The 27,373-nt window shown below is 40.9% G+C and overlaps 1 protein-coding gene across 3 annotated transcripts in view; it reads left to right on the top strand.

Moving 5' to 3' along the window:
* Positions 1–27,373, top strand: part of NRF1 (nuclear respiratory factor 1) — a 146,136-nt gene that overhangs the window by 83,874 nt on the left and 34,889 nt on the right. The window contains exons 6-10 of one of the 3 annotated variants that reach the window (XM_030308422.2): positions 12,380–12,538; positions 13,311–13,508; positions 14,123–14,224; positions 18,035–18,193; positions 20,590–20,747. In XM_030308422.2, the coding sequence (XP_030164282.1) occupies positions 12,380–12,538; positions 13,311–13,508; positions 14,123–14,224; positions 18,035–18,193; positions 20,590–20,747 (776 nt within the window). The remainder of the gene's footprint in view (positions 1–12,379; positions 12,539–13,310; positions 13,509–14,122; positions 14,225–18,034; positions 18,194–20,589; positions 20,748–27,373) is intronic. The other 2 variants (XM_030308424.2, XM_030308425.2) reach the window with 2 other exon arrangements.

Consider the following 27,373-nt stretch of genomic DNA (forward strand, 5'->3'; position numbering starts at 1 on the left):
TTTATGGAGTCAGGGGAAGAAAAAATATTATAGGGAAGGTAGTTTGAAAACTAAAGCATCACACAAAGATATTATTACCAATTATTAATACTAACTATATACAAACTATATTAACTTTTGAATAACCTGAACATACCATTTCTCACCCATTTTTCACCTACAGAAAGTTAGTGAATCTGGAATTTTTATTTGGCTCGGCAATGAAGTGGGACAATACAGGTGACAATATATTGAAAAATTGAGGCATAAAGAGAGGAAGCAATTTATGAAGCAAGCTAGTAACAGAAATGGAATGAATGGTTGAGTCCATATTGCCAGTGCTTTCTCTGTCTCTCTTTCTATAAAACTATATTGTAATCATCACTCAGGTTGAGTATTTCAGCTCATCTACACTGAACATTTACTGTTTTAAAAGGATTTCTTGGGGCGCCTGGGTGGCGCAGTCGGTTAAGCGTCCGACTTCAGCCAGGTCATGATCTCGCGGTCCGTGAGTTCGAGCCCCACGTCAGGCTCTGGGCTGATGGCTCGGAGCCTGGAGCCTGTTTCCGATTCTGTGTCTCCCTCTCTCTCTGCCCCTCGCCCGTTCGTGCTCTCTCTCTGTCCCAAAAATAAATAAACATTGGAAAAAAAATTTAAAAAAAATAAAATAAAATAAAAAATAAAAGGATTTCTTGGGGCGCCTGGGTGGCTTATCGGTTAAGCGTCGACTGGCCCAGGTCATGATCCCAGTTTGTGAGTTCAATCCCTGCATTGGGCTCTGTGCTGACAGCTCAGAGCCTGGAGCCTGCTTCAGATACAGTGTCTTCCTCTCTCTCTGCCCCTCCCCCACTCACGGTCTGTCACTCTCTGTCTCTCAAAAATGAATAAACATTCAAAACAAAATTTTAAAAAAAATTAAAGAAGAGGGTTGCCTCAATGGCTCAGTCAGTTAAGTGTCCAACTTCAGCTCAGGTCATGATCTCAGGGTTCATGAGTTTGAGCCCCGCATCGGGCTCTGTACTGACAATGCAGAGCCCGCTTGGGATTCTCTCTCACTGTCTCTCTGCCCCTGTCCTAGTCTCTCTCTCTCTCTCTCTCTCAAAATAAATAAATAAAATTTTTTAAATAAAAAAATAAAGAAGAGTTAATACCTAAGAGTTAATACCTATTCTTCTCAAACTATTGCAAAAAAAGAGAAGGAAGTGAAATTTTCAAATTAATTCTATGAGACCAGTGTTGCTATGATACCAAAACCAGAAAAAGACACTCCAAAAAAGAAAACTACAGGCCAGTAGCTCTGATGGACATAGGTGCAAAAGTCCTGAACAACATATTAGCAATTTGAATTCAACAATACAAAAAAAAAAAAAAAATCATTCCCATGATCAAATGTTATTTATTCTGGGGGTGCAAGAGTGGTTCAGTATTGACATTCAATCAGTGTGATACATCACATTAACAAGAGAAAGGTTAAAAACCATATGGTCATCTCATGAGATGCAGAAAATGTAGTTGACAAAATACAACATCCACTCATGATAAAAAACTCTCAACAAAGTGGTTTTAGAGGGAACATACCTCAACATGATAAAGCCCATATATAAAAAACCCACAGCTAACATTATACTGAGTGGGGAAAAACTGAGAGCTTTTTCTCTAAGATCAGGAAGAAGACATGGATGTCCACTCTCGCCACTTTTATTCAGCATAATTCTGGAAGTCTTAACCACAACACTCAGACAAGAAAAAGAAATAAAAGGCATCCAAATTGGTAAGGAAGAAGTATAAAACTGTTAATATTTGCAGATGACATGATACTATCTATAGAAACCCTAAATACTCCACCAAAAAACTATTAGAACTGATAGATGAATTCAGTAAAGTTGCAGGATACAAAATTAATATACAGAAATTTATTGCATTTCTGTGCACTAATAACAAAGCAGAAAGAGAAATGAAGAAAACAGGTCCATTTACAATTGCACCAAAAAGAATAAAATACTTAGGAATAAACTTAACCAAGGAGGTAAAAGATGTGTACTCTGAAAAATATAAAACACTGTGTCTCCCTCTCTCTCTGCCCCTCCCCCGTTCATGCTCTGTCTCTCTCTGTCCCAAAAATAAATAAACGTTGAAAAATATAAAACACTGATGAAAGAAACTGAAGAGAACACAAACAAATGGAAAGACATTCTATGCTCATGGATTAGAAGAATTAATTAATAATGTTAAAATATCCATATTGCCCAAAGCAATCTACAGATTCACTGTAATCCCTATCAAAATTCCAATAGCATTTTTTCACAAAATTAAAACAAATAATCCTAAAATTTCTGTAGCACCACAAAAGACCCCAAACAGCCAAAGCAGTCTTGAGTAAGAAGAACACAGCTAGAGGTATCACAATCCCGGATTTCAAGATATACTACAAAGCTGTAGTAATCAGAATAGTATGGTACTGGCACAAAAATAGGTACATAGATCAATAGAATAAAGAGCCCAGAGATAAATCCACCTTTATATGGTCAATTAATCTATGACCACAGAGGCAAGAATATAAAATGGGGAAAATATAAAATGGGAAAAATGGTGCTGGGAAAATTGGACAGCTACATGCAAAAGAATGAAACTGGACTAATTTCTTTCACCCTTACACAAAAATAAACTCAAAATGGATTAAAGACCTAAATGTGAGACCTGAAACCAGAAAACTCGTAGAAGAAAACATAGGCAGTAATCTCTTGGACATCACCTTAGCAACATATTTATGTATATGTCTTTTTAAGCAAGGAAAACAAAGAAAAAATAAACTACTGGGACTATGCCAGAATAAAAGTACTTTGCCCAGCAAAGGAAATCATCAACAAAACAAAAAGGCAGCCTATTGAATGTGAGAAGAGATTTGCAAATGATGTGTGTGTTAAGGGGTTAATATCTAAAATACATAATGAAGTTACACAACTCAATACCAAAAAACCCAAAGAATCCAATTAAAAAAAAAAAAAATGGTTGCAGGACCTGAATAGACATTTTTCCAAAGAAGACATATAAGTGGCCAACAGACACATGAAAAGATGCTCAACATCACTCATCATCAGGGAAATGCAAATCAAAACCACAATGAGATATCCCCTCACACCTCTCAGAATGGCTAGTATCAACAAAAAGACAAGAAATAAGAAGTGTTGGTGGGAATGTGGAGAAAACAGAACACTTGTGCACTATTGGTGGAAGTGTACATTGCAGCCAGTGTGGAAAACAATGGGAATTTCTCAAAAAATTAAAAATAGAAATATCATGTGATTCAGTAATTCCACTACCGGGTATTTACCCAAAGAAAACAAAAACATTCATTCAAAAAGATATATACATCTCTGTGTTAATTGTAGCATTATTTACAATAGCCAGATTTACAATAGCCAGAAGCAGCCCAAGTGTCCATCCATAGATGAATGGATAAGGAAGAGGACGTATATATACAATGGAATATTACTCAGCCATAATAAAGAATGAGATCTTGCCTTTTGCAACAACATGGATGCACCTACAGGGTATTACGCTAAGTGAAATAAGTCAGACTGAGAAAGAAAAATACCCTATGATTTCACTTATATGTGGAATCTAAAAAAAAAAACAAACAGACTCTTAAATACGGAGAACAAACTGGTGGTTGCCAGAGGGGAGGTGAGTAGGGGGATGGGCAAATAGATACAAGGCATCAGGAGGTACACACTTCTAACTATAAAATAAGTCATGGAGATGAAATGGCATAGGGAATGTAGTCAATAATGTTGCAGTAACATCATATGGTAACAGATGGTGACTACAGTAATTTTGGTGAGCATTGCGTAATATATAGAATTGTCAAACGAATATGTTGTACACCTGAAACTAATATAAATATTGTATAATAATTACGCTTTTAAAAACCCCACTGCTTTTTCCCTTGTCCCTTCCCTTTCCTCACTTGAACTTACTGTCCTCCTCTTACTCTCACTGGGGCAGTCTGTGTTGCTTTAATATTCCCTTGGAGTGATGATGCAATGGGATAGTAATTCTTCACCAGTTTTCAGGAAAAGCCTTCAGAAACATTCAGCCTAGTGACTGCTTCATTAGGAAGAAGTTATTCACAGGGTTTGACATGCTTTACCTAGAAAATATTCATTCGTTTAGGTTTTTTGAGTATTGTTTTGAAAAAGCATAGGTTTGGTCTCTCCTGCCCAAAGAATGGAAACATTATGCTATGTGAAATAAGCCAGACACAAAAGACAAATACCATGTTGATTCCACTTATATGACTTACCTACAATGGACAAATTCATAGAGACAGAAAGTAGAATCAAGAGGCTGGGGAGTTAGTGCTTAATGCATGCAGAGTTTCTGTTTGGGATGATGAATAAGTTCCGCAAATAATACAGCATTCTGAATGTACTTGATGCTCCTGAATTGTACATATTTAAATGATAAATTTTGTTATGTATATTTTATGACAAAAAGGATTATTTTAGTAAAGTGGTCTTTAAACTTGACCACATAGTAGAATCATCCAGAGAACTTGTAATCCTAGTACCTAGGCCATACTCCAGACCAATTAAATCAGAATCTTTGGGGGTGAGATCCAGGCATGTATAGTGTTTAAAGGCGATTCCAGGGGCGCCTGGGTGGCGCAGTTGGTTAAGCGTCCGACTTCAGCCAGGTCACGATCTCGCGGTCCGTGAGTTCGAGCCCCGCGTCAGGCTCTGGGCTGATGGCTCAGAGCCTGGAGCCTGTTTCCGATTCTGTGTCTCCCTCTCTCTCTGCCCCTCCCCCGTTCATGCTCTGTCTCTCTCTGTCCCAAAAATAAATAAACGTTGAAAAAAAAAATTTTTTTAAAGGCGATTCCACTGTGCAACCAACATTGAGAACCACTGTTGTAGATAATTTGCAAACTACTTCTCCTTCCTGTAATGTCAAAACCTATATGCAGAGTAGGCTTTTCCTACTAAATTATCAAAAAATGTTTATGTATACGATGCCACTACACATTTGGTAAATGTTAGGTAGGCAGGATGAAATTAAGAGAATGACAAAATTATTGGTAACAAAAATATTGAATTCTTGGGGCACCTGGGTAGCTCAGTTGGTTAAGCGTTTGACTTTGGCTCAGGTCATGATCTCGTGGTTCATGGGTTCGAGCCCCGTGTTGGGCTCTGTGCTGACAGTTCAGCCTGGAGCCTGCTTCAGATTCTGTGTCTCCCTCTTTCTCTGTTCCTCCCCTGTTTTCACTCTGACTCTATCTCAAAAGATAAATAAACATTACCAAAAAAATACATATCTATCTATCTATCTATCTAGATAGATATATCGAATTCTTAAGTAGAACATAGCATATTTTGAGTAGAGTAAAAGAATAGTGGTATAATTAGGAATACTAATAAAAGGGAGTAGGCATATAAATTCCATGTGCAGGATACAACTAGACTAGCGAAAAATATTTGCAAATTATATGGCAAAGTATTAATATCCAGAACAGATTAATATATCCTTCAGATTAATAAGAAAGAGATGATTTGAAAAATAAGCAAAGCATCCTAAACAGTTCACAAAAGAGAAGATGATCAGTGAACGTATGGAAAGATTCTCAACCTCACTAGTAATGAAAATTAAAATGATTACCATTTCCCCCACATTCGATGAGTCAAAATAAGAAAGCTCGGTCATAAATGTGAAGGATGGTGTGAAAAAATGGGTATTGTTGTGTACTGTTGATGAGAGCAGTATTGGCCAACTTTTTGGAGGACAGTTTGGCAGTGTCTATTAAAACGTTAAATGCATGTTCCTTCTAAGCAGCAATTTCACTTTGCTACTAGAGAAATACTCATGTGCACAAAGAAACATTTTACAAGGCCCGTAAATAACCTAAATGTTCATCAGCAGGAGAATGGTTAAATAAAAGGGCAAAGTCTGTATCGTGGACACTAGGCAACTACTTTTTAAAAGTGAGGTTATTCTAGTTGCACTGCCATGAGAAGATCTCTGTGACAGCATGTTGAGGGGGAAAAGTGAGTTGCAGTAAACTATGTACAATATGGTACTGTTTGTGTTTCATTTCATCACATAAAACTTTGCTCTTCCATCATATATTCGTGTAAATGTATAGATTGGCCTATCAGGAAGGATGTTCTGCTTCTGACAGGTGACTGGATTGGGGAAGGTGGATGGAAAAAAGGACTGTGTTATTTCAGTTTTTTTTGTACAAAAGAGTACAGCTGGGATGAGGTAGCAGAAACGGACCAATCTGAGACTCCTTCAAAGAGAAGGTAGAACTTTAAGAGCATTTTGATGAATGTGAGGGAGACAATTTGGTAGGTTGATGGGATGTGGAGACAGAGCAGAAGGGTTGGCCTGAGAGAAGAGTCTTGAAATGAGTGTCTTCATTGACTTGTATTCTCTGAACTTCTTCTTCCTTCCAACTTGTTCTTCCCCTGTTTCTATGGGACTGTGTTTTATGGAGAAATGAGATTAAAAGAAGCTGCTGTTTCTGCTGGTGCTACTAGGGAATAGGGATATAGGACTGGCGTTTCTAACAAGGAAAGCCACTTGCACTGTGAACAGAGGTCAGTGGTACAAATAATTCCAGATAGTGAGCAAAAAAAATCTTTGCTTTTGCTTTCTAATGCCCTTTATTTTTTTTTTTATTTATTTTTTTTTAAGGAAAGATGTTTTCTTTTTTTTCAATTTTTTTTTTTTTAACGTTTATTTCCTTTTGAGACAGAGAGAGACAGAGCATGAATGGGGGAGGGTCAGAGAGACAGGAAGACACAGAATCTGAAACAGGCTCCAGGCTCTGAGCTGTCAGCACAGAGCCCGATGCGGGGCTCGAACTCACGGACCGCGAGATCATGACCTGAGCCGAAGTCAGACGCTTAGCCGACTGAGCCACCCAGGCGCCCCTCTAATGCCCTTTAAATATCCATTTGAATATAATTGAGTCTGTCAACCTGGAGGGTCATGATTTTAAATTAAAATAATGGAGCCGCATTTCTCGAAATTTCTCGAAATTTATTATGTATACTCTTTTCCATAGAGGGGGAGTTGGCAAACATTTTAATTTGCGAGGTCTTTTCTTGGTAACTGAATCAAAGTAAACACCAGGAGCCTCAAAAATCCTAGGCTCGGGTACAAGCTGAGCGAAGAGTAGGCAGGCATTTGAGAATGTGTAAGGGTAATGTGTTGCTGGACGGCAGATTTATAAGGGGAAAATTTCTAACATAGTAAGGATTATTATTTCATTTTGGATAGATTAAACTTTTTAGAATTTTAAAAAAATTTTTTTTTTTTAATGTTTATTTATTTTTGAGACAGAGAGAGACAGAGCATGAACGGGGGAGGAGCAGAGAGAGAGGGAGACACAGAATCGGAAGCAGGCCCCAGGCTCTGAGCCATCAGCCCAGAGCCCGACGCGGGGCTCGAACTCACGGACCGCGAGATCGTGACCTGAGCTGAAGTCAGACGCTTAACCGACTGAGCCACCCAGGCGCCCCTAAACTTTTTAGAATTTTAGAGAATCTTTTTAAAAACCCTCTGTGGTTTCCACATAATCTTTACTTTTGACTGCCACTGGCAGGAATTTGGTATGTTTTTTCTTTGCTGAATGTGCCCTGGAAGGAGTGGTACTCTCCACTCTTTGCTGGTTTGGGGTGAGTTCACTGACCAAGCTAGGCACTTTAAGTCCATTTAGAACCCTGAATCAGAATGAGAGGCTGGGAAAGCTTGTCCAATTAAAGGACAGCCTGGGAGGGTAGGCTTTACCTTTGCTGAGCCTATTGATTGTCTCCCCTGGGGATTAAAGACAAACCTTCCTTAACAAGCACATTGAGTAGCTTGGGTTTCCAAAACTCTCCAGGACCAGTAATTAATCCAACTGGTAATGAGAACACAGTGCTGAATTCTGGAAAGAAATCATTTAACTCTTTCTGTACTGAACAGTTCATTTTCTCTTATTGATAGTCCCTTTAGCCTTAGCACTGTTTATTTGGGACATTATAAAAACAGCCTGATGGGGGCGCCTGGGTGTCTTAGTTAGGAGTCAGACTCTGGATTTCATGGTCTCATGGTTCATGAGTTCTAGCCCTGCATTGGGCTCTGTGCTGACAGGGCAGAGCCCGCTAGGCATTCTCTCTCTCCCCCTCCCTCTCTGCCCCTGCCCCAAGTATGTGTGCTCTCTCTGTCAAGATAAATAAATAAACTTTAAAAAAAGTCTGATGGAAAATTGCCTTTTTCAGTGAAGTCACATTATTTCTGTGCATTTAAAAGCAAAGAACAGTCTTCATCCCCCAAATGTACAGACTTGACAAATGAACTTTTATTGTACAAAGTGCTTTTTGCCTCTTGTTTTGATATGTGGGCAAATTTATACAGTTGGTAATTAATAAAAATCTAAAATCTGCCTCTGAATCAGAATTTGTACACCAGCAGTTACATTGCACTCTGGTCCCATTTTTTAACTGTTAATGGAAGTCTTTGCCTGTGGGCGTAACCATCCCCCCCCCCCCCCCGCACCCGCCCGCACCCGCCCGCTCCACCGTGTTGCTTGTCTCTCCTACTCTCTTCTTCCCAGGGCTTTGAAACATTTCCTATCCAGGTTTCTGACACATAGAACATCTTTGACGGGCTTCCTAGGTCTTGTTCTTTCTTCTAATTATGGTTACACTGAGTCCCATTTTCTAATAATTTCCATTAGTAATCTGCTTGTACACTTTAAAAAAAATGCTCAGGGTCGCCTGGGTGACTCTGTCAGTTAAGCGTCTGTCTTCAGCTCAGATCATGATCTCATGGTTTGTGAGTTCGAGCCCCACGTCAGGCTCTGTGCTGACAGCTCAGAGCCTGGAGACTGTTTCAGATTCTGTTTCTCCCTCTCTCTCTGGCCCTCCCTGGCTCGTGCTCTGTCTTTCAAAAAATAAACATTAAAAAAGGAAAAAAAAATTTTTAAATGCTTGAAGATCCCGCAGAACAAATCACCTGCACTATCTATGTATTGGGGCATGTGAGTAATAACTCCCTTCCTGAAGGCATGGAATTGGTCTAGATGGTCGCTTTTTGATTCTAGCATTCTTTATTTCTCTTCTTCAACCATATTTACACAGATACTTACAAACTCATTCTTCTCCCTCTTCTGCATTTTTTCACCATACCCACCTTGAAGAACTAAGGATAAATGTCTTTCCGTACATCACTGTGTTTAGTATTAGAAAACCATTTCAGAACATTGGTTTTTTTCATTGAATTTGAAGAGGCGGGTGCCTGGGTGGTTCAGTCGGTTGGATGTCTGACTCTTGGTTTTGGCTCAGGTAGTGATCTCACTGTTTGTGGGTTCAACACCCACATCGTGCTCTGTGCTGACAATGAGCCTGTTGGGATCCTTTCTCTCCCAAGGCTCTATCTCTCTCTCATATTAAATAAATAAACTTAAAAAAAAAAAAAAAAGAGGGCTGATGACTGAAGTAATAATAGTAAAACTGCTATTCATCCAATGCAGCTATGTATATATACCCACTATGTGATCCTTTGAATTGACCCTATATGCTTGCCATTATCATTACTGCTTTGCAGTTGAGGGAATTAAGATTCAGAGAGCGAGCTAGTGTTCCGAGCCAACTCTCTGAGTCTAGAGCTTGTGTTCTTATTGAGTGATTGAGAACAAACTGACTCAAGAAGTAGTCAAGATCTATTTCACAAAGAATGTGGGATTTGCTGGGCAATAGGGAACAAGTGTCGGCTTGAAGCTTGAGCTTGAGAAGGTGCTCCCATGGGGGGAACAAATCCGAAGGCATAGAAGCAGAAATGAGTTCAGTTTATAAGACAGTGCAGAGACTCACCTAATGAGGACCAAGGCTGCTTGTTGGCAATTAGTGGAAACTGGGTGTGGTGGGAGGCCAGGCGGTGGCAGGTGGCAAAGCTGGACAGAGGAGTCCAGTTGAGTTGCTAGTAGTGAGAAGCCATTTGAAAGTTTTTGAGCCTTGGAGCTGCGCAGCATTTAGGGAAACCTGTCTGTTAAGGATTCATGGGATGGGAAGAGAGGGGAGAATGTGGAGTTACACAAGAAGGTCATCTGGAAGGATGCACTAGCCTTGGGCTGGGAAGTGGGGACAAAGGTGGGACTAGAGAAGAAGTGATGGAGAGCCCAGGCACTTCAAAGAAGAAAGAGCTGAACCTGTGTGGAGTAGCTAGATGGGTTTGAAGGAAAGAGGTAAAGCTGACCGAGATTTTGAGCTTGGCTGTCTAGGGAAAGAAGGTGGGGTTCTCCTGGCCAAGAGTAAGACTTCAAGAAGATAGGTGGTTGGAGAGAGGGCAGAGGAGGCTTTGAAGTGAGTAGGCTGGTGCTCTGCCCACACTTCCCATAACCTATGAGTCCTTGAAACCCACTGGAAAGCCTGATATGAGAGAGCCAAAATGCAAGACAGCCATGTGCCAGGGTGACCCAGGACTGGGGAGTGTGGGAGACTGTGGTGCGAACGGGTGGGGCATCAGAAGCTGGAAGTCAGAATTAGAGAATGCGTGAGGTTCCAGGCGGGATTTGAGCAGACTCTGACAGCAAGTTCTTTCTGAACATTGTCGTCTTTTGTTAATTTAAAGGTATTTAGCCTTCTTATTTCATTATCTCCAGCCTCTGCTAGGTACAGATATAAAGAACTCTCCTTTTGGAGAATGTTCGTTCGTGGGATTAAAAGAAAAGAGACGGACAAAAGCCATTTTTCTATATGAGGAAACACAAATATTGTGTGTGAGGATTAAGCCTTTTCATTCTCTATGTGTCTGAGGCTAGAAAAAGACACACTCCCAGGAAACTAAGATAAAGGGAAAAATGACTTTGAGATGCACTTTCTTAAAATAACTGAAGAGATGACCTCATGAGCCAGCTGATAGCCTGGGTTTGCAAACGGATACATTTCTATTAGCCTGCTGCTTGATGTCGCAGAGCCAAATATATATGGAGTGTATTATATCATATCCTGTAGGCAGGAGACTGTCTGGGAGAGGCGGACTTGGGGAGGTGAAGTAGCAGGCTGGGCACAAGGATTGACGGTGTAAATATCATCAACCAGAGCTCTGTTTATTAGGGAAGCATGATTCCCTATTATTATATGATATGATAATTATATAAGAATTGGTATCATCTTCTGGTAAAATATTATTCAAATAAGAACACCTGATATTTAAATAGGCTCTTCAGTATAAAAGTGGTGTTGCACTCATTCTCTCATTAATACTTAAGTATTTCCATTTCTGTTGCCCCTCCCCCCTGCCCCCCCCCCCCCCCCCCCCCCCCCCCCCCGCCTTCTCTCTCTTTTACACCTGCAAGCCCATGTCCTTGGGTCTGACTCATTGCCGAATTGTCTTATCCTTTTGGTCTTTAGGTATAGAGGCAGTGTGAGTGTGTCCTTAGTTGAAGGATGCTGCTTATCTCTGAAGTGTTGCAGGGGTTAAAAGGAAAGCAGTAGGTCTGGGGAGGGATGTTATAATTTGATTAGTTGCTTCTCTTGCCAAAAATCATTGCAGACGATTAAGAATGTTCACAAAGTAGGCTCCCCTTCTCCTCCAACATATACACTCAATATGGTTACTGTGCCAGGAGATAAAGAATGGCCGTTGTCTCTGGTTTAACACCTGCTTGGTCTGGATTCAGTTTGTAAAATAAATCTGCATGAAGTCCATAATGTGTTTAAGATGACATATGCTTGACTCTATTTGTATGTCAGACTCACAGACATTGGCCTAGCATACTAGAAATTTTCAGGAAAAGCTTTAGGGTCATTTTCCCTTTTTAAGTAGAGCCTATTTATTTTCCTGTTTGTAAACAACCAGCTTCCTGAATTCTCTTGCTGTTTATAGTAGCTTTTCATTTGATTCTCTGGGGTTTTCCAGATGCACAGTCATATCACCTACAAATAATGATGATTCTACCTGCTCCTCACCCCTTATTTCCCTTATCTAATTGCCAGGTTCCTAACTCCAGAACAATACTGAAAACATGTTGACTTTGTTAGACACCTTGACTGCATGGAAAACTGTAGAAGGGAAATGAGGGAAATATCATCAGTAGTATCTTAGGGAGAAATCAAACTTGAGGGCAGGTATTCATCTTCTAAGGACAAGTAGGGGCTGTGAAGTACAGCTTAATGTATACTTTACCAACATACACACACACACACACACACACACACGCACGTGTATAATTCTCAGTCACCCATGGAGCTGTGGTAACCTGTGGAAAACAATGGGTTCTCATCATTCACATCTTGGAATTCTCTGGGACCCTCCAGGAAAGCTCTCTGTTTTATTATCTTAGAATTTGGTGGAAGATACAAAGACATCCCAGATGTCTTTCATGACTGCTGATGACCACACTCTTGTCTTCTAGGCCCAGCTTCGGGCATTTATTCCAGAGATGCTCAAGTACTCCACAGGTCGGGGAAAACCAGGCTGGGGCAAAGAAAGCTGCAAGCCCATCTGGTGGCCTGAAGATATCCCGTGGGCAAACGTCCGGAGCGACGTCCGCACAGAAGAGCAAAAGCAGAGGGTGAGGGTTTCTCAGACCTGAGTAGCCTGTTGTTTTTCCATTCTGAATCAACTATGCTAAAAAGCCTAAAAACATGTGTGTGATAGTTGAACCTATCTCCCAAAAGAAGTCTGATATTCTCTGATTTGCAGCCTTTCCCATTCATCACATCATCACTGTAGATGTGGGATGGGTCCCTGAATTTACACTTCCTTCTGCCTAGTTGCCTTTTGGAGCAGTTTTTATATTATGAGATGATTGGAAAAAACGGAAGAAACTTCACAAAAAAGCATTAATTACTTCAAAGACTTAGAAATGTCCTTATTCCTGGTTAGCAAGAACCACCGTTGAAAAATATAAATAATAGAATTAGATGTGAAGTTGGTGGAGGCGGCTGATAACGACACTTTTTAAAAAGGTGGACTCAACTAATTGTCATCCCTTGCCTTTTCTGCATATTTGTTTCTTAGCTTGGAAGTTTATTGGGAATCTTAACATAAAATTCTTGGCAAAAGAGTAAGCTTCTTTTGTGAGAAGTTTAAGAGTTGGCCTCAGGTTAGGATGGGGTATAAAACCCAAAACCTAAACCAGACTTTGCTCAGGAGGGAAACCGGTGGGAGATCTTTGGCGTTTAGTGCCGAGTGTCTTTGTGCCACAATCGGCCTGAGGGAGCTCACTCTGTATAGGTTTGATTTGGTTTGTTAAATAAGCAGCTGCTTATTCCGTAGTGGGACTGAATGACCAACATTCTTTGTGACTTTTTAAATGTGCTTTTCTGGTCTTTTGGTGACAGGTTTCATGGACCCAGGCACTACGGACCATAGTTAAAAACTGTTATAAACAGCATGGGCGGGAGGACCTTTTGTATGCTTTTGAAGATCAGCAAACACAAACACAGGCCACAACCACACACAGTATAGCCCATCTTGTACCATCACAGACCGTAGTCCAGACCTTTAGTAACCCTGACGGCACTGTCTCACTTATCCAGGTGAGTAAAACTATGGTTACGAAACTGTGGTTTCTGAGGTGGACCGGTGGGCACCTCACCTCAGACTGGAGAAAGTTTGCTTCGTGTAAACCCTTATGTAACTTTTTAAAGCTCCTCAAGATCTTTCTATCTGAAATTTATTTTTAAAAAATATTTTAAATTGTTCCCAATTTGTTAGCTATAGAGCTATAAGATAGCTTTTCTGGACGTTTCCCGAACAAAGCACTGTAAAAATGGCATCTTTTTTATGCTTTCATTCTGTCAGGGGCTAGGAGCTATTCCTTCTAAATTACCTCTTCTGAGGTAAAACGCAATTTGTTAGTAGATAGGGAATGTCTAAAATTCAGATTGGGATAAGAGTAGAAAATTGGTTGACTGATACTGGGCACCGATGGTGAAACATGATAGCTTCTAATATTGATTTATTTGGTTGAAATAAAATTCTGGAACTCCTGTAAGTGTCTGAGACGACTTTAGAAACTCATTTCACATTACGAAGCATATTAACCAGTACCTATGCTGAATTGTGGATTAAATGAATCTTGACTCCTGAGTAAAGGAAAGGCAGAAGAATCCATCCACTGACACGTCTCACTTTCCATATTTTTCTTTAGGTTGGTACAGGGGCAACAGTAGCCACATTGGCTGATGCTTCAGAATTGCCAACCACAGTCACTGTTGCCCAAGTGAATTATTCTGCTGTGGCTGATGGAGAGGTAAGAAAGAGGATTTGTTCTGCAGCTGCTTAAATACTTCAATGTGTAGGTGAGGGAGTAGTTAGGGTCCAGAAGATAACGACACCAGGCAGCTTACACATCTGTAGCATAAACCTTTTGAAACATCAGACCATGGCAGTTTTGCAGAGTATCTCATGCTGTGTATATGAATTATAATAACTAAAAGTCCTAGATCTTTATGATTTAGACCAGTCAGAAACTTACAACTTTACGTTTGCAGTATAGCATTTTTGTATAATACATAGCAAAAAGAGATCATCTGTGTCATACTTTTATGCTGTGAATCCCAAAGAATTTAATCGTTGGGCTTAATTTTTTAACAATTAGATCGTTAAAACTAGAGCTGACCAAAGAGTTCTTTGAAGGGATAAATATGTTTGTAAATCAGTAGTCATCAGTTATTACATTTTAAATATGCCTTTGAAAAGACTTTATGAGAAAATACTCCTCTACCAAAATCAAGGTAACCATGGGATGTTAACCTAAAGGTAGCTACCTTTAACTGAGCACTTGATAAACTAAGTGCTCAACCCTCTATTAAGAATAGGTTCTGTTATCATCTTCACTTTATAGATGAGAAAACGGAAACATGTAGAGGTTAGGTGACTTGCCCAAAGTCACAGAATAAGTGTCGGAGCTGTGTAACACGTTTAGAAACTGCTGTCTAGGCTCTGAGCTCTGAGCCATCAGTGAAGGTCAGGAAAGGGTTCGTTCAGGCACTGCAGGCTTTTCCCCTAAAGGTACCAGGGTGGTATACCCGTGAAGTGGGAAAAACAGCGAACAAATGTCAAAGAGCAGTGTTAGAAATAAAGCTAAAGGTACCCTTGTTCAAAACCATGGCGCATTTCCACTCAGAACACCACAGAGTCATTTTCACTTGTGCAACTCAGGAAAGGGAGAGAACTGATAAAAGTCTCATGGCTAGGGGGATGAAGAGAAACAACCGGGCTACCCGGTCAGCCAGCATGAAGTGAGCCCCTGCCATAACGCAGTGATGTGTTAGATGCGTGGAGTTGATTTACACAGGAACCCTGCTCCTCAAGAAGCTCCTGTCTGGAGGGGGAGAGAAATGTCTGCAGAAATGAACCATGGTCCATGCTGTACGACATGCTGCACAGTGGTCTCTGCCTTCAGGAGAGATTGTTTCCAGCTAGGGAGTCTGAGGTTTGGGGGCAGGAGCCAGCGTTTGGTTTTGCAGTATAGAAAGGTAACAGTCAACAGGATATTTACTTTTAGAAGCATATAAACATCATGTAAGAGTATGGAATAGCTGAGGGAAAAACTCGTCAGTCCCCAAACACTAAAACTGGAGGGCTCTCCTTGAAGTGTGAAAGAGAGAGAAAAGACAGTGGTGGGTGCGTTTACTGAATTTGTTAACTCTTTGACTTATTCAAAGTTATCAACCATATCTCCTCCCTACTGGATGTTTCGTGATACTATTTAAAGAAAGTGACTTTGTGTTTCTTAAACACTTCTCTAGGGACTAATTCTTTGGAGCCCATTTTACTAAATAACTTCACATATATGGTGGTAATTAACACATTCAGAAGTTCACGGAAAAATATGAAGAATAAAAAAAAAAAATCTCAGTTACTTACCTAGGGCTTTTTCAGCACACTAACATTATTTATAAGTCATCTGTTGTAGAAGTGGGTGGATGACAGAAATAGCCTGCTGGTACACACCCAAATTCAGTCAGATTAAAAAAAAAAAAAAAAAAGGAACTCCTCCCACACTTCCAATGAAACAAAACAAAGAGAAGAAGCACAGGTTATCTCAGAAAGTGACAAAATGTTTTCCATTTTATAGTGTGATTTATTGGCTTCTCATTTGTCCTAGATGTTGACATGGTTGTTAGCATCTCAGTTGTGAGCCGTAAGAACTGAAATTACTCAAAATACCTCACTACTTAACGGCAGATAAGACCACATCAAGTTAATGAAACATTACATCAGATGACTCAGTAAAAACATCCTACTGCCTTTTATTTAGCATCTTTTCTCCCAAGGAATAGAAAGTACTCTACAAAAATAAACGATACCTACACTTTTAGAAGTTGTGAGGTCATTTTGTTATCCTAACCTTGCCTGTGAGAGGGAGCTCTTACCATTAGACCACACTGCCTTCGAAATCCAGTTAGTTACCTTTAGTTACATTTATTAGAAGGACCGCTGGGGGTCTGTCTCTTGTGGTAATATATGGTCTCCCAAATCTTTCTGAGTACTCTTTTTGAGTACTCTGTGTGCTCAGAATACCCAATAATTCTAAGTACAGTTGACCCTTGAACAGCATGAGAGATAAGGGCGCTGATCCCCCTGTGCAGTCAAATTCACGTACAGCTTTGACTCCTTCAAAATTTAATAGCCTACGATCAAGCAGAAGCCTTACTGATAACATAAACAATCGATTAGCACGTATTTTGTATGTTATATGTGTTGTATCCTGTATTCTTACAATAAAACAAGCTAAAGAAAATATTAAGAAAATTATAAGGAAAACACGCTTACAGTACTGTACTGCTGTGTTTATTGAAAAACAAATCCACTTATAAGCAGACCCAGAGAGTTCAAACCTGTGTTGTTCCAGGGTTGACTGTAGTTTCAAAGAAACAAAAAAAATCTCTCACCTTAGGCAGCTTTAAACTAATTAAGGACACAGAACAAGTTGCATAGACATTTAGAAATGAACAAGGAAAGAATTTCAAAATATTGTGAAATAAACTATGTTGATTTCAAAGTATTTATACAATTTCAGTTTTGATGGCATATTTGCAAATGCACATGAGTTTGAGAATTTACTCTGTTGTGTGATAAGACCACCAGTTGGTAGTGGTGATGTTAATTGCATTTAAGTGGCAAGAAAGTCAAATTTTGAAATAGAATGGTATCTGATTATCATGGTATATGTGGTTCTGTTAGAAGAAGAAGAAACCAAAGTACAAAGACATTGGAGACATGAATTTTAAAGTTGTGTTGTGGTTTTTTTTGAAGTTTATTTATTTTGAGAGAGAGAGTGCAAAGTGGGGTAGGGGCAGAGAGAGATGAGAGAGAGAGAATAATGCCAGACAGCCCCGATGTGGGGCTCCAACTCACGAACCATGAGATCATGACCTGAGCTGAAATCAAGAGTCGGACGATTAACCGACTGAGCCACCCAGACACCCCGGAGACATGAATTTAAAACTGAACCATCAACACGTAACAATAACAGTAGCACAACTTACTTTAGATGGTTTTTTTAACGAATGTCAGTTTAACTGAGATCCAGGTAGGCTAAAGAACAAGTAGGAAAACATGAATAAAGGAATACGTTCTCCATCCTGCCATTCAGTATACTTTCTGAGCCCTATGCCAGGTACTGTAGATTCTGTAGATACAGGAAATTAAAGGCTGCTCTTGCTCTTCAGGAGCACACAGGTAGGTGGTAGAGAAAAACATACCAAAGCACAATGGCAATGAGGTAAGAATTTAGTAGAAGCAAGCCTGGGGTGCTGTGGAACACAGAGGAGAGGTCCTGAGCCTTGGACCATAGGGGAGTGGAGTTGTCTGGGCTCCTTCAGGCTCACCTGAGTTCAGACTAGAAGGGTGAACGGGAAGCAAAGCTAGGAGTTGTGTTCCTATCAAAAGGAGTGCATGCAGCGCACTGCACTGGGAAGGCGTGGAAGGGCCTCGGGGTTCACTGTAGCTAGAGGGATAAGAGTAACCACAGTTTGGAGGGCCTCGTTGGAGTGGGTCTCTCAGAAAAGCATTGATGCTAACTGTACATCCTCTGAATATCTTTCCCTCCTAGGGCTTGGGGCCCTTTCTCTGGGACATGGTGACATCCGGCATAGATAACCACACAGTGGCTCCCAACAGATGGAAAGGGAGAGCAACAAGAGCTCAAGCAAATACAACTAAAGCACTGAGGCTGAAGAATAGGAAATTCCAAAGAAATGTTAACACCCAAGTGATTTATTTATCACCTGCCATTATTCTGAATAGAAATCTCTTCGTCTGCTTCTTCTTCCTACTTCCTCTCTACCCTTTGCCACCATCCATTAATCTTTCATGCCATATAATTTAACTTCCTTAAAGTATACTGTATATGGCAACTTTCTAATACCATTTTTACTGCAAATACAGTTGTAACTAAATGTGTATACATTAAATTGCTACCATTGGAGTCTGAGTCTTGGGAGAGCTGCACTAGGCCAAGCTCTGCAGTGGGATGGGCAAAAATCTAGACGGGCAGATCTGGAAAGAGGAAGACTGTTTAATGGCAAAAGGTGACAGGGCTGGCCGGCTTCGGCTGATGTTTTGAGCGCAATCATAGACCATCTGCGGATTCGCGGTGTAGCTTGCCGTTGAAAGTGGCATTATTTACACTGACACTCACTGGAGTAATGAAATCAAAGAGATACTAACTCCCGGGAAGCAAGAGTTTTGTGAGTTCCCAAGTGGGCAAATTTGCAGCTCTAAGGGAAGGAAGTGGGATGTCTCTGCCTCTTAGTGACGGGCCCTGAAGTTTTGCTGGCACAAGCCACTGCCTGTGCGAACTCAGGGCGAAAACTAGGGTAGTTCAAAGGAGTGTCCCATTTTCTGGGAGGCTTTTGACAGGCATTCTGAGAAGCACCATCATAATCTAAGTGTGGTCATAGAACCAAAGCAGGAGGCATTTTAAATCTCTACCTCTCCTAAGCTTGGGACACAGTAAACATGCAGGAGGCACGAGGTCTCCACTCACCGGGCCCAAGTAGTACGAATCAGGAACAGTAAGAGCTCCAGTAAGCAGAGCTAATGTCCTGAGACCCGAGTCCATAGAAACATTGTACCCGAGCTGATTGATTTGCCACCCTCCATATTTTCGAATAGAAATTGCTTTCACGCTGTCCCTGCCGCTTTTTGTTTTTGAGGGGGAATAATTCATCAACTAACACTTACCGAGCAAAACCGACTGAAGTAGCTAGACACGGGTATCTAGGACTGAGAAACCTCTAAATGTGGTTCTCAGGGCACCGCCCGCCACACACCCAGGACATGTGATAATATCTGGAGATGTTTTGGATTCTCATGACCGAGGAGGGTGCTGTTAGCATCTGGTAGTAGGTAGAAGCCAGGGATGCTGCTAAACGTCCTGCATGGCACAGGACAGCCCCCCACAGCAAAGACTTGTCTGGCTTCAAATGTTAATCGTGCCGATGCTGAGAACCCCTGTGCTAAATCTTGCACACCTGAAATCTAATCTGTCCTGTCACCAGAGTTTTTTGTTTGTTTCATTTTGTTTCTTCATAATTCTACCCCCCTCCCCGCCGACTAAAAGGCAAGCAGTTTTTGCTACATTAAAAAAAAAAATTGTTTCCTGAATTTGGCAGTTTCCATCAAAAATTAAAATACAGCGTAACTGATATACAATCCCACTTCTAAGAATTCATTCTATAAATAGACTCCCCAAAAATATACAACATAGGATGTAAAGATATCCATCACAGTATTGCTTGTAATAGCAAAAGACTAAAAACTACCTAAATGCCCTTTAAAAGATGGCTGGTTAAATAAATCATGGTGTACCTCTACAATACAATGCTTTGCAGCCATTGTTATGAATCATGAACGAATGAAGCAGTTTTATACATTCCAAAATAGAATAATTTCAGAGATGTATTGTTGGCGAAACAAGCAAGGTACAAAAAGATAAAGAATATGCTGCCATTTATATTTTTTAGGAAGGCGTAGAAAGGGGGAAATAGTGAGTGTGTGTGTGTAAATAAGCTTGCATATAAAGAGACTATCCCTGCAAAGCTACACAAGAAATAGGGAACAGTAGTCACTTCTGTACTCAAGGTCTGGAGTACTGGCATTATATGCCCTTTGGTACCATTTGAATGTTTTCAAAATTATATTTATTGTCTATTCAAAAATGCTAATTTTTAAATTTTTTGGTTTAGTCAAAATTTTCAATCTGAGCCATGTCAATGTATTACCTATTCGAAAGAACTCAAAAGAATAGGTAATACATTGATATGTCTCAGATATTTTTAAAAGTATACATTGGAAAATCTTGCTTTCTGTCTCCTATCCAACCTATTCCCACAACTCCCTTCCCCCCACACACACCAAGGAAAATAATTTCAATGGTTTCTTTTGTGTCCTTCCAAAATTTCTTTATGCAAATATAAGTAAATTCAAATATATATTCTAATACCCCCCTTTTCATACACAAAAGATAGCATACTAAAAACCCTGTTCTGTACATTGTAGGTCATGCTAATTTAAAAATGTGTCTGTATTTGGCTGAGCACATAGCAATGTATCATAAGCCTTTTGTGACTTTGATTCTTTACTGTCGTGTCCTCTCTGCCTCAGGTGGAACAAAATTGGGCCACGTTACAAGGAGGTGAGATGACCATCCAGACGACGCAAGCATCAGAGGCCACCCAGGCCGTGGCGTCACTGGCAGAGGCCGCAGTGGCAGCTTCTCAGGAGATGCAACAGGGAGCTACGGTCACCATGGCACTCAACAGGTGGAGGCAGGGGTGGGGGACTAGATGAGGACAGTGGATCTGCCCCTGCCTGTAGGTTGTAAAGAGAAATGTTGCACTGCAGTTTGTCACAGTTGGCAGTTGGAGCTTAATCCTCTCAGCCCACGGAGTATCGTCATTTGACTTATCACCAGCCTTTCCCAGCCCGTTCCTGCACTCCGTCACCCACCCTCACAGCCAGTCCTGCCTTCTGACTTCCAGCTCGAGTCTGCTGGTCAAGAGACCGTGATCCCTTTTCCTTTCTCCTACTCTGTGCCCTTTAACCAACCAAAAAACGCAAGGTTTGAGGACTTTGTGTTTTTAATGGGACCAAAGGATATAATAAAGCAAGAAGCTTCAGGATTGATTTTCTATTTACCCTACAAAACAAATTGCTTTTAGTCATTCTTTCACTTCTACAAAAGAAACCACCTTTTTTTTTTTTTACATTTATTTATTTATTTATTTATTTATTTATTTATTTATTTATTTATTTTTGAGAGAGAGAGAGAGAGAGACAGAGTGCAAGAAGGGGAGGGGCAGAGAGAGAGGGAGACGCAGGCAGGCTCCAGGCTCTGAGGTGTCAGCACAGAGCCCGAAGTGGGGCTCGAACTCACGAACCACGAGATCATGACCTGAGCTGAAGTCGGACGCTTAACCGACTGAGCCACCCAGGCGCCCCTACACTTATTTATTTTTGAGAGACAGAAACAGTGAGCAGGGGAGGGACAGAGAGAGAGAGAAGGAGACACAGAATCCAAAGCAGGCTCCGGGCTCCGAGCTTTCAGCACGGAGCCCGACGCAGGGCTCGAACCCACGAACTGTGAGATCAGGACCTGAGCCGAAGTCGGATGCTTAACTGACTGAGCCACCCAGTCACCCTGAAACTACTTTTTGTTAGGGACATTAATCCATTTAATCCATGTTGAGAGCTGATTTTACTGACTTTCCAGGAAATGTTTTCCTTATCAGTGACTTTCTGAAATCAGTTTTGGCTTACTGGGAAAAATCATTGAAATATTTCTTTTCAGGGATATTTAGGAAGGGTGCTGCAGAATGGGACACTCCAGTGATTGAAGGTTTCCAAAACTAAATTATATTGTTCCCTGCTTGGTTTCCTTCTGTTGGTTCTGTTGACAGAAAAGATCATCCCCACATCGTTCTTTTTCTTCTTCATTGCGGACATAATTTTATTTTCCAGTGGACCCAGGCATTTGAACCAATATTTAAGAGTGTGGGCCTTGAAGCCAGACAATCTGGGTTTAAACTACAACTCCATCACCCACTTAGCTGTTTGACCTTGGATAATTTACTTGAACTCAGTGCCCAGGCTTTCCTCTTCTGTAAAATGGGGATAAAAACAGCAGCTACCTCTGTTGGGTAGGGGTGTTGTGAGAACTGAGAAAGCCAATGCGTGTGAGATCCGTAGATCAGTGCCTGGCATACGATAGGTCTGTTGCCACCATTATGTGCAACAGCTGTTGTTAGTCTCAGACAGTCACTGAACTCTTAGGACATGCCTGCACTCTGCTAGGTAAGGTTGTAAATAAACAGCGCTCTAAGATACCATGCCTGCCCTCAAAGAAGTCATGTTATTAACCCTGGGGAAATTGACTTAAGTAAAACAGTTAGTGAACACTATTCCTCAGAATTTAATGCACTGTCGAATCATGTAGTACACACCACGAGCACTGCAGAAATTCAGAGGAAGGGGATCACCTCCTCCAAAATAGAAGAGTCAGCCGAAGTTTAGATTGGTTGTGATAAATAACTAGAAAGCCTCGATAAGCTGATGCGCAAATGACTTCCGTGTGGCTGTATAGTATGGGGGGCTGAGAAGAAGGTTCTGAGGTCACATAGATTCAGGTTCGAATTCTAGCTCTGCCACTTACTAGCCATTTGATCTTGAGAAATTTAACCCCTAGGCCTTGGTTTCCTCATCATTATAAGGCTAATTCTCATCATATGGAATTAAAAAAGTTTCACGGAGATGATGTAAATAAAACTCTCATTGAAGTACACAGCCCCTAGTTAGCACTTCAGGAATTACAGTTACCATGTAATTTTCATTTTTTTTAAGGTTTTATTTTAAAGTAATCGCTACACCCAACGTGGGGCACAAACTCACAGCCCCAAGACCAAGAGTCACATGCTCTACCAACTAAGCCAGCCAGGCACCCGAGGGTTATCATTTAAGTTGTATTTTCAATTTTGTGTATTCAGAATCGCTTATAATGAGAACAGATTAGCAATAGAAGGTCAGTTAGGAAGAGGCGGACCAGGTGTGATTTGTTAAAGACTTGGAAACTAAAGTAGTAAGAGTGGCGGTAAAGTGAGTTTGAAGGGAGTGTGGCCAGACTTGGTGGTTGACTAGGTATGGAGTGCACGAGCGCGCGCGTGTGCACGCACACACACGCACACACACATGCACTCACCCAGGGGTACTCTAAGTGACCTGGGATTGAAACTCTTTTTCTTAGCCCATTGAACCATGTGGCTTTTCAATACCGTGAAAGTCTTATTTGACCCCTTACACTTTGGCCCAACCCCACTCCTTTGAGAAAGGACCACAAATAAACTTCCTAAAAAAGCCATGGCCAGGGTAGGAACCTCCCTCTGGCCTGGTAACCCCTTACTGTGGCATGGAGCCTAACCATTAAAGACCAGCAAAACTTGATTTCATTGAGCCAGCACCTTGGATATTCCAGTGAAGTGTGAGTGTCCTGGGAACCCTACACATAGTGGAAAATATGAGGCCCATTCTGGCTCCCTTTAGTGTAAGGAGCAGGGCTTATTTCTAAAGGCAAAGAGAGTAATGGTTTCCCCTGAGGGCTTGTTAACAAACTCAGATGCAGCTGCGGTGGCTATAGTGTTTACTCCAAAGGAAGGAGAACATGGTTCACTGTGGCACGTAGGAGGAGTAAAGATGTTGAAATCTGTTTGCAATCAGTTCAGAACCCAGTGAGTGTTGGGGGATGGTGTTTTGCAGCCTCTGCTGGGGGTGAAGAAACCAAGCCTGGCAACGAAGACTAGACTATAGCAGGCTACTAGGGGCTTTCTGATTCCAAGAGAGGTAACCCACTGGCCAGTGGCAGGAAGTTTGGACTTAAGACACACACCCTTGGTGTTTGCTGCTTTGTGGGACGAGATGATACTCCCAGCCTCACCACAGAATTTGTTGCTGGAAATTATCTTAGAACTACACTGAGAAATCCAGCCTTTGTTCCCATGGTAACAAAGTGATTTCTTAGCGCTGGTTCCTTCTAGCCTCTTTCAGGTGCGGTTGGAACAAGCATGGTTCTTTACTGATCACCTGCCCTCCGCTGCGCCGTAAGCGGCAGATGTGGGCTCAGAGTGAGGGGAGAGAGGGAAGCCACACAGCATGGCAGGTGGGGAATAAGAAGACAGAGGAGCTCCTTCACCTGTTGGAGGGGAGATGGGGATAAGGACAGATGCAGGACAGACCTGTTTTTCAGCCACGCTGTTTAAAAGAGTTTGTGTAACAAGTCGGAACAAGGGCCCCGGGCTCAAACAGCCCACCCTGGCATTATAAATAATCCAAAGAGGTATGGAGAAACAGTCATTAAAAAATGTGGAAACTGGTTAATTTTTTAATTATTTTCAAAATACATATAAATCAGCATCTTTAGAAAGGAGATGGGGAGAGAATCAAAATGAACAAATGAAGTGCAGAGCATTACAGCTGGGAAAAAAAAAAAAAGTATTCGGCCAAACAACCAGAGGGGAAAGGAAGTGAAATCATCATGTGATTTGTTGCGATAAAAAGATTAATTTGATGTTTCAGTGTGTTGGTTAAACTGTCCTGGATTATATTCCCTCTTAAACAAGTAAATTTAAGTCAGTACAGCCCTTGCATATACAGATACATGATAAGTATTCATAGACTGAGTCTACGTTTGCTCTAGTAGAAATTGACGCTGTGCTGTCGACACGAAGACAATTTTTACCGTCTCCTGTGACTCGGCGCTATGGGAAAGCAAAGGCTCGCATTGAGTCCTCTTGTTCCGGAACTTAGAGTTGCTTTTCTTTTGCTGTGAAGACACTGGGTTCAAAAAAAAAAAGTGAATCATATTTTTGAGGAAAAATTTACTGTTTTTTTTAAATGAAAGTACTATTGACTTAAAATTAGACATATTTGTCAAAAACTTGTGAAGCGGTAGCTTAAAGCTCTTTTCATCCCTCTTCATCTTAGAAGTTAAAGGTCATCTTTTTCTAGCAGTAAGTTTGCCCTCTCTCCATGAAATCTCGTGTCAGCGGTTTTAAAGTAGATTTGGAAATGAAGGCCTGCTGACCACAGAAGTCACAGTTGTCTTTATGCCCCCATGGAAAAGATCCCTCCCTCGCTGCTTTGCCTCTGGCCTCTGGCAGCCGATGAAATAACTGACCTCGCTGGCCTACGGGCCTGTCATCCCCCTTGGACTGCTGCTCCCAGGTTGCACTAGGGTTGTGCTCGTTCACAGCCTTTCTTCTACCAAACATATTTTAGAAAGTTGTTAAAGAAAATGACCTCGGGGCACCTGGGTGGCTCAGTCGGTTAAGCATCCGACTTCGGCTCAGGTCACGATCTCACGGTCCGTGAGTTCGAGCCCCGCGTCGGGCTCTGGGCTGACGGCTCAGAGCCTGCTTCAGACTCTGTGTCTCCTCTCTCTGCCCCTCCCCAACTTGTGCTCTGTCTGTCTGTGTCTCTCAAAAATAAATGTAAAAAATTTAAAAAAGGAAAGAAAGAAAGAAAAAGAAAAAATGACCTCAAACACGTGTCCAGGAGTTCCAAGACTGGCAGGACGTCACCTTTGATGGTCACAGAAATAAAATTATACACATTGTGATAAAAACTGGGGAATGAACAGTCACCGAGGTAACGTGTAAACAAAGACAGTATTTCCATATAAGCAGTTTTTATATACAGCTTCCTTCTTGCAAATACCACACTGCTGCAGCTTTTCGGAAAGAACAGACTCTTCAGCTTTCTAGGAAGTCTCAGGCCAGAGTATGAAATATTTTTGTCATTAATCAATGATACCTGGGTACTGTAAACTTGGCTGGTAGTGTTATTTGACATAAGTTTCTTAGAAAAATATTAAAGATTAAGGATGTAGACACCAAATCATCACTCATTTTACTATGTCTAATAAAAACTCTTGAAGGACTTTGAAATTAAAGTCTACCATGTAAAGTGTAAAGAATAGCCTTGGTAGGAATTCCAGATCAAAGGTCCCCTTTAGTTCTAAATTCATGTTATAGATACCATGGAATGACTGGCTTTGGACATCACATCACCAAGAAGTGTGCCTCTGAGTGGAGGGTGATCTTAATTTTTACGGACTGCACGTGCACTCCATGACTGGTGAGCTTTTTGCTCAGGCTCAGTTAGTCCCCAAATGTTTATGAATGGGGGCGCCTGGCTGACTCAGGGGAGCATGGGACTCTTGATCTTGGGCTTGTGAGTTCGAGCCCCACAGTGGGTGTAGAGATTACTTTAAAAATATATATATATATTTATATTATTCATAAATATATAAAAATATGTAATAAATATATAATATAAATATTCACAACTATTATAAGTATATATAATATTTATGAAGGAAGCAAATAAATTTGAAATATATAACTATAACCTTGAACTAAGTCAAAGGAAGCCTGGAAATTAAAAGTTGCCACAGATAAATGACTAGGAAAAAAAGCAGGGGGATCAGCAATTTTAATTTATTTATTATTTTGAATAAAGGTCGGAATGTTTACATGGGGAAACAATGTTAGGTGAAAAAAGCAGGCTATAAAACTGTAGCAGTAAGTGTAATCCTCATTATTAGCTGTTTAAAGCTGTATTTAAGATTAGAAGGAAATAACTTATGTCTGTGATATTTTTAAAGTTTCTTTTATACTTAATGAAATTTTTACAAGCCTTCCGCATGTATTTTATTATCAGAAAAAGATAGCTTGAACACAGACATAAAAATTAAGTCAAGTTAGGAAGAGAGTGGGAATATTCTATTTAATGAGACTTTTCTACCCATTGGGTTTCTTTTACTGCTTCCTAGAATCCTTCTATTCCCCCAGGGAAATGAGAGTGTCAGTTGCTTTACTTGTCTGCTGGCTTTCTTAAATGAAAGTGACACTACTGAGTGTGGTACATGTTGCTTTGCCCATAGTCAGGACACGTCTCCCCTAACCAGTCCACAGTCCCTCACCCAACCCCGCCTACAGCTTGTGACCACGAAGTGTGCCTGCCAGAGTTAGGCAAAGTCTGCAACTCAGAGCAAATCTTACTCATCTGGCTTATTTGGTGTCAAATCCAGGCCTTTGCCCCCCCCTGCTAAACTAAATAACACCACCTCCTCCACTCTGAGCCCACGTTTGATACTCCTTCAGGAATCGTGCAGAGTGGGAGCTGACACTTTCCCAGGAGAGGTGCTGAATTTCTGCTTCTTTCACATTTTAACATCTCTGAAATTTGAATGGTAAACCACAGTACTACAATTGTCAGGCTTTTTTTTTTTTTTTTCCTTGCTTGCTGGCACAGAAAATAATGGTGCATTTTTAGTTTGTGGTATCATAGAATCAATAAAAATGGGTATTTGTGCATTTGGGACCAGCATATCACAAGA

The sequence above is a fragment of the Lynx canadensis genome, chromosome A2 (genome assembly GCF_007474595.2).
Source record: "Lynx canadensis isolate LIC74 chromosome A2, mLynCan4.pri.v2, whole genome shotgun sequence".
Lineage (NCBI taxonomy): Eukaryota > Metazoa > Chordata > Mammalia > Carnivora > Felidae > Lynx > Lynx canadensis.